The 7955-nt window shown below is 62.3% G+C and overlaps 1 protein-coding gene across 1 annotated transcript; it reads right to left on the bottom strand.

Moving 5' to 3' along the window:
• Positions 1 to 953: 953 nt before the first annotated feature.
• MDFI (MyoD family inhibitor) lies at positions 954 to 7428 on the bottom strand. The gene is made up of 4 exons (XM_056361848.1): positions 7399 to 7428; positions 6891 to 7191; positions 2727 to 2981; positions 954 to 2245 (listed from the first exon to the last, which is right to left on the bottom strand). The coding sequence occupies exons 1-4, from the start codon at positions 7426 to 7428 to the stop codon at positions 1989 to 1991; spliced, it is 843 nt and encodes a 280-aa protein (XP_056217823.1). The 3' UTR covers positions 954 to 1988.
• Positions 7429 to 7955: the final 527 nt, after the last annotated feature.

Below are 7955 nucleotides of genomic sequence, written 5' to 3'. Positions count from 1 at the left end.
TCTGGGACTCAGCCCAGGCAGCCGTGCCAGAGGGCTATAAGCCCCAATCCACCACCCTGAGTCCTCCCTGCCGTGCATGGGGTGGAGGAAGGCTTCCTGCACCATCCTCTTCCCCTCCATGCACTTGCACCGCACTGGGCTCCCACCGCCTTTAGCTCACCACTAAAAATAGGTTTCATGGCTGAGCGGCTGCGCTGGAGGGCAGGCAGCCCAGATCCCAAACCAGCCTGTGTCACCGTGACCAACTGACCCATTTGGCCTCGATTTTTAAGTAATTTTTCCCTCCTCATTCAACTTCAGCCCAGCAGAAGCCTTGCTGGGATGGCTGAGCCCCCCGAGGGGCAGCGAGACTCCGGTGGGGAGCCATGGTCCCTTACCTGCATGGCATGGCACGGCTGGTGGTCCCATGGCAGGGCTGGGAGGTGGCAACAGGAGCACCCAGGCCACCCAGATTCCAAGGGTTGCCAGCCTCCAAGGCCACCCAGATTCCAAGGGTGGCCAGCTGCCACTGCCTCACACCAACCCTGGGCAGCCACTGGTCACCCCAGCCCTGCAGCTGGGAATCTGCATCAGTTCCTTCCTCCTTTAGGGATGCTGTGCCCCTGGAGCAGATGAAGCAGCTCGGTCGTGCTGCAGGGCAGACCCCCCGGAGGAGCAGGGGATGGTGGGGCAGCAGGGCCAGGGTTTGTGCAGGGCAGGGAGCTGGCGCCAGGCTGCGGCACACCAGAACCTCGACCTGTTCCCCAGAGCAAAGGACAAGGAATCCTCCTGCATTTCCCCTCCCAGCACCAGGACCAAAGCAGGAGCACCCTGGGGCTGCCACTGAGCTGTCCCATGTCCCCAAGGCCAAAGGAGCGTTGCAACCTCTGTGCCAGCCCTGCCCCCCCCCCCCGTGCCTGCAGCTGGGAGCAGGATGGGGTGCAGGTACAGGGATGGGGGACACGGTGTGGCTGTGAGCAGCTGTCCCCTGGGAGTGCCCTGCGGAGCACATGATGGGGCAGCCATTGGTCAGAAATGAAGAAAGACCTTTATTTACAGTTAACAAACGAAAAGGACAAAAAAATAAAATACCATGACACTTCCCCCCACTTCTCCCCAGCCCTTTGAGGGGGTGTTTTCCACCCCCACCCAGCCCTGTCCCTGGGCTGGCAGGATGGGGCCAACAACTGCTGGGGGTCATTTGGCACCAAACAAACCCTGCCCCACCACTCCCCTGGGACACACCGGGGTGGGTAACAGCTTGGCACAGCTCCGGGGTCTCCCCGAACCCCGGCTGCCCTGGCCCCCAGCCGCAACCCTGCTGCAGGGACCGGTGAAGAAGATTCTTCCCAGCTGGTGAAACTGGGAAGGGAGCAGGCTGTGTGTATTGCACTCGGCTGCCGAACTCAGCACTGAGGAGGGGCAGGGGCTGGCAGGATGCATCCCACAGCACGGGGCTCCGCAGCCTGGCAGAAGGCTTTGGCATCTCCCGGTGGCCGGTGGGCTCCGGGCAGGGGGCAAGGCTCTGCGCTGCACCCAGCCCTGGAGGTGTCCTGTGATGCTCTGTGCCACCCCACGTAAACCAGAGCGATGCACCCGGAGCCCTGTCCTGGGGCAGCACGGTGGCAGCAGGACAGGCTGTCCCCAAAGCTGGGACCCTGGGGTGGCACCTGGGGGCTCTGCGGGATGCTCCTGCTCTCGGCTCAGGTGGCAGGAGGCTCCCGCGATCCTCAGCGAACCGGCCCGGTGCAGGGAAGAGGTAGAGCGTGAGGGGATGCTGGCTGCCCCCGGAGCCCCCGTGGCCCTACGGGTTCACCCCTCCCCAGGCAGGACCCAAGCCTGGCTCACCAGCTCCCAGGATGAGGTTCCAAAGGGGGATATCGCTCTCCTTCGCCAGGCTCCATTGTTCGGTGTTTCACGCCAGCTCAGGGACCGGCTGGACCCTTGGCCACTGTGGGAGAGCCTGGGGGGTCCCACTCCTGGTCCCCTCCCCCGTCAAGTGCGGCCCCTCAGGAGGAGAAGCAGAGCCCGCAGCACTCCATGCAGATCTCCAGGCAGTCGGCCGACTCGCAGCAGGCATCGATGATGCCGCAGTCCATGTCGCAGGGCAGGTCGCAGTCCGCGCACTCGCCCGAGTTGCAGCAGCAGCAGCAGATGCAGGAGTCCTCGGAGGTGCAGGAGCCGCAGGTGGCACAGTCCAGCACGATGTTGCAGAGGGTCAGGAACTCACAGAAGAGGCAGGAGAGGATGCAGTGGACACAACAGTCTGTGGAGGAACAGAGAGTGGGCAGGAAGGATACGTCTGGCTGGGGGAGACAGCAACCGGCGGATGGATGCTCAGCCCCGTAAAGGTGGGAATTCTCCCTCAGGAATTAATGGAAGGGATGGGAAGAGGGGCTGGGAGCCAGGCATGGCTCCAGCAGCCTCCCTCAACACCCAGGGCCATGCCCAGCTGCCCAAGACATGCCCAGACCCCAAGAGAGACCCATTCTGGAGGACATGAGATGACCCCACTCAGCACCCCCCCTGCAGAAGGCCGCCACGAGGGGAGCTCAGCTGGTACCCAGGTCCGGGAGTCCAGGTGGGCTGGAAAGATGCTACATGACAGACCCCAAAAGGTGTGGGGCCGGAGGAGAGCTGGCACCCAGGTCCAGGGGGGGGGCCCTTCCTGGCTGGAAGGATGCTACATGACAGACCCCAAGGGGTGTGGGGCTGGAGGAGAATGACTAGAAAGGGAGAGCCCGTACCTTCTTGTGCCTCGATAGGGATGTGGGAAGAAGCCGACTTGGAGCTGCCCTTGCTCTTCTTGCTGCTCTGGCTGTTGATGGAGTGGTGTGACTGCAGCTTTCGGTGAGGCTTCTGGGTGCTGGGGAGGGGGCGGAAGACCCCGTTCCCCGCCTCCCCGTTGGCACCGCCTGGATCCGGCCCCCGCCCAGCACCGTTCTGCAGCAGGTGGGTGCAGGGGCTGGGGGGCTGCGGGGCTGCTCGCACCTGGGGCTGGCCTGGGGGGGAGGAACAGCATGTTATCCCCCCAAGCCCACCCTGCAGTGCTCTGCTGGGGAAGAAACACATCCCAGGTTCCCTGCCACCGCATGGGAACTGCATCCCCAGCCTCGTGGCTGGGAAGACGTGATGCCAACGGATGCATGGTCCAAGAGGATGGAGAAGAAGAGATGGCTGGAGGGAAGGAGACGGAGGCTCCAGAGAGAGGAAGGGATGAAAAAAGAGCAAGAAACAATGTTGTGAAGGACACGCTGCCAAAACCCAGTAGAGGACCTGGAGAAGGAGGTCTCCTGGGGTCTCACTGCTGCCAGCACAGGCACAAGGGATGCAGCCACTGAGGCTGAGCAGAGGCACGGTGAGGCACGCTCGCCTTGGGCCAAGTGGGGAAGAGAAGAGCCTGTGGCTGCTTCCAGCTAAAAGTCACCCCATGGATGGCCAAACCACCATCCCATGAGCCCCGGGCACGGTGCTGCCAGACGGAGCTGCTGGCTGTCCCCATCGCTCTCCATACAGCCAGAGAAGATGAAGCGCCACCGAAGAGCTGGGCTGCTCATCTTCCCAGGCCACTTAATTAAAGGCCTCCCCAGCCTCTGGCTGAACTTCTCTGCAGGAGGAGGAAAATAACTATCTGCTCTGTCTGCGCCTCCCTCGCACGCTGCAGCCGTGTGAGAGGCCGGCAGCCCCGCGCCCTGCCGGGATGCTCCCGGAGCCAGCGCCATGGCTCAGCCCCTCACTCCTGCTCAGCACCGCGTCCCCACGCTGCCGTCCTTCTCCCCATGTCCGTGCGCTGGGGGAGAGGGCTGGGAACCCACCACAAGGGAGGGGGTTCGAGCGTCCATTCCCCTCCCCCCGGCAGCAACGGCGATTGAAGCCACAAATAAAATCCCGCCCGATGGTGCTTTGGCCAAATTTTGCTTTTCCTTTCCCGCGGCGGTAAACAAGGGATGATTCAGGCGAGAGGCTCGAGGGCAAAGGCACCTCCAGCCGCCGGGAACAGGAGCTGCTTTCTCTGGGCACGGCGGACCCACGGGGTGGAGGGGGCACAGACGGCCCCTGTCCTGCATCTGCCCTCGCCAGCGAAAAAAAAAATAGATGGAGGTTAAAAAACCACAAGCACATGGATCCAGCATCCGGCTCTGCCAGACTGAGCCGGGCTCAGGCTGGGAATGAAGGTTCAACTGGGTGCGATGTTGCATCTTTGATACGTGCTGGGAAGAGAACTCAAAATAACTGGAGCTGGGCAGGCTGGAGGCAGGAGGGGTGGGAGAAGGGCAGAAAGAAGAAAGGAAAACAGGTCTTGGATAAAATGGGATGTGTGTCCCCCCTGGGTTTGGCTCCCCAAAAAAACCCTCCTGGGGTGTTGGCTTCCCATGCACCCTTCTCCAGTGCCCTGGACCTGCCACACTGAGGTGGCACCAAGTGGCAATGAGCCGGAGGGTGACCATGGTGCCCAGGGCTACCCAGAGCCCAGTGACCCGCACCGCAGCCTGGCTGGCCGTGTCTGACCCTGCAGCTTCAAGTTCTGGCTTTCTCCAAGGGTTTGCAGCAGCATGCAACGCGCTCGCTTTGGCATTCTCCATTTCACTGCATTCCTCAGATTAAACTGTTTGTAAATCAAAATCACGCTCCGGCTCCAGCGAGTGGCAGCGAAAGGCAGCCAGTAATCCCCCTCTCTAAGTCAGGAAAAATCGCTTCCATTTTTTAAGAGAGCTTTCAACTCACAGAGGCCCAAAGCTCTTCTAAAAGATAAATCTTGAACCCAAGGCTTAGGGGGAGCAGTGTGTAACACTCCATAGTAACACAAGTGCTGGGATGGGAGCAGGGGGCACCAGCCCACCCAATGGCCCCCACCACATCTATCCACCAGCACTGGGGTGGGACACCAGGGCTCTGGGGGAAAGCGCCTGCCTTTGGCTTGTCAACGACTGAAAAACCTCCTGGATGTTCACTTTGTGTTTCACAGCCGCGACGATGCTCCCCCGCACAGCTGCGGTGCTGGCTCAGCTCAGGTTCCCCCACGGCAGCATCACAGGGGCTCGGCGGACTGATGCCCAGACGGCAACGGTCCTCACCCTGCTGTGACCCCCCCGCGGCCATCAGCTCTGCCCAATCTTCCCGAGCTGCTAACAGGGCTTGGACAAACTGGAACACTGCGGTTGCATGAGCGGAGTCTGCTGCTCTGGCCTGAAACTCAACACCCAGAGCCCCAAACCCGCAATCCCCACTTTGGTTGCTCCCCAAACTGCCAGAGGACAGATTTATTTAAGAACCATGGCAGGCTTTAACCAGCAGCGCCGCGCCTCGGGGTGGGGGGCTGATCCTGGCATCGCTGGCAAAGGACACAACCCTACACCCCACAGCCGCTTGCTGCCCAGTTCCTCCTGACCGGATTGGCATGAAAATGCCACCATCACCCTCTTCACCTCCCATGGGGGGAGCCTACCTGTGCTCCCCAGGTACTGCTGAAGGGGGGAATTTGCCCCCCACAAGCAATGGTGACCCCCCGCTAACAGCCGCAGCGGGATGCACTGAGGAGCAGGCTGCAAAGCGAAGGATGCCAAAGGCAACGCTGCGCAGGGAGCTGAACCTCATTTCCCACGGAGGAGAGGGGAAGGAGGGGGGTTCCCAGCACCCAGCACCCAGGCAAGCCCAGATGCCGGTGGCCACGTTCCTTCCAGCCTCGGGGCCCACGGGGCAGCTGCCCCAGGGGGGTGGGCTGGGGAGGGGTCTGCGTGGGGCCGCGCCATGCAGGGTGCAGCAGGCTGCAGCGTGACTCAGAGGTGCAGAATGTCTGTGGGCAGCCAGCCCAGCTCCCAGATGCTTTTTGCAAGGGCTCGAGCTCTGCTCGAGGAAACGTGCGCTCTCCTCGCTCCACGTACACCGTCAGGAGCGCCTGGATTCTGCCGTCCCCTCCCCTTCCCACCCTGCCTGCCCGCTCTTCGAAGTTTGCAACCTCGTTCCCACCCTCCCTCTCCCCGCTGGGATGCATCCATCCACTTTACACCCCTTGGAAGGGAAAGCTGCACGCTCGCATCCAACAAAAGGGGAACGGCTGTGTGCGTAAGGGGCAGCCCGGGAGCGAAACCCTCGGATCCAGGCTGGGGGCCAGGGAAGGATGGACGGCGTGACTCCAGGAGAGCCTGGCCCCTGGTCTCCTTCGTCTGCCAGCTCTGCTCTCCCGCCCCTGCAATGGGAAAGGGAGCAAGGGCACCCCAGCCCCCACCCCGGCATTTCTCACGGCGGGGGGACCGGCAGGTCTGCAGCAGCAGGAACGGGGAGGTGCTGCTGGCTCCACCACTGCCTCCAGCCAAACCAGATCCTCAGCGCAGCCAGCCCAGCCCGTCCCCTGCTCGTTCAGGCTTCGCACCAGCCTCACCCTTGCCCTGGATATGCCAAGGCAAGAGCTGTCCCAGCAGGAGGCATCTCCCTTTGCTCCAGCAAAGGGCTGCTGCACTCCCCTCCTGCGGCTGCAGCCACCGAGCCCATTCGGCTGGGGGCTCTTCTCTCTCCCGCTGTGGCTTTGGGGGATGCTCCATACCGCAGCCAGCTACTTCCCACAGGGTCCGGTCCCTCTTCCCACCATGGCATCCCAGCAGGACCCCAACAAGACCCAGAGCTCCTCCAGCTGCCCACCCTCCTCCGCCTCTGCCTCCGGCTGGTCCCAAGGATGAGGGCAGCGAGAGGCATCACGGCACTGCTGGATGCCGCCCTTCACTTTCCCCAGCTCCCAGTGACTCACGATCAGCTAAAACCTTTTGCTTTGATGTGGAGAAGAGCAGAGCAGGGAGGAGATGGCTTCCCACCACAGCTGCCTGCCTTTTTAATGAGCCCTGTTGACTGATTAGATGGCAGCAGCCCAAAGCACGGGCACCTGGAGGTGTCAGACCCTCACGGGGAGAAACACTCACATGTCACAGCTTCGGGAGCGCCTGCAAGCTCGGCCCGGGGGCCTTTCGTCAGGACTTTTTGGGACTCATCATCTTCCAGGGGTTTCTCCTTCTTCAGGGCGGCGGGGCCAGCAGCGGGGCGGCTGGGCGGCCGGGGCTCTGTGGCCGGTGACGCTGGCGTCTGCCTGGGCGAAGGGCGCGAGGGTCTCACCTGCCTCTGCAAGAGAAACGGGGTCGGAGCTGAGCACCCCAGGGTGCACGGCACTGTGGGCAGAGACCCCAGCCACCCAAACCCATCACAACTGCAGCGTGTCCGCAGCTGCTGCAATGGCACCAGTCGGTGCTCTGGGACTTTGATTTCAGGCAGGAGCCAAATCCAGCTGCGCCTGTTGCTCCTGCAGCCAGGAGCACGCAGCGGGGGGAAGAGCTGGAGCACTGGCGAGGGATCTGGGGCTGCTCGAGATCAGCATCGGGGCTGCAACGCTCTGCAGCTGCTCACCCCACTGCAATGCCAGCGGTTCAGCAGTACCCTCCCAAAAACCTTCCCGAGGTCCCACATTCCTGCTCTAAAAAGCCAGGGGATCTGGTTACACTCAGCAGTTCAAGCTGGATTTTTCATCTCCCCTTCCCATGAAAGGGCCACTGTCTTCCTTGCGGAAGCCGGCTACCACCTCCCCTCGTGTTCCTGCTTGCCCTGGGACAGGAGCATCCCCCTGCGGGACCCCCTGGGCAAGCAAAACCCAGAACAAGAGATGTGTTATGCCTGTGGGGATAAACCCCACCGCCACACACCCCCTGCAGAAACCCAGCGAGGAGAAGGTACAACCACCTCCCCCCGAGCCAGCGCTGTGGGCTGTGGGCTGTCGCCCCTCCCCATGGTGGGATGCTGGGGGCTGCTCAGTGCGATGCTGCACTGCCCCCACCCCCCACGAGCCCCCTCCTCGCCGCCCCATCCCTCTCCCCAGCACTCGGAATAGCAACCGCTTGCACAACAGGGGTTGGACCACACTTTATATAAAACTAAATTATAGCTTGGGCAAAGGGAGGGAGACCAAAGACCCATAATTTCCCTGGCTATAACAAGAG

This window comes from Falco biarmicus, chromosome 16, assembly GCF_023638135.1.
Source record: "Falco biarmicus isolate bFalBia1 chromosome 16, bFalBia1.pri, whole genome shotgun sequence".
In the NCBI taxonomy this organism is placed as follows: Eukaryota; Metazoa; Chordata; class Aves; order Falconiformes; family Falconidae; genus Falco; species Falco biarmicus.
This window is presented reverse-complemented; position numbering and strand designations above follow the sequence as displayed.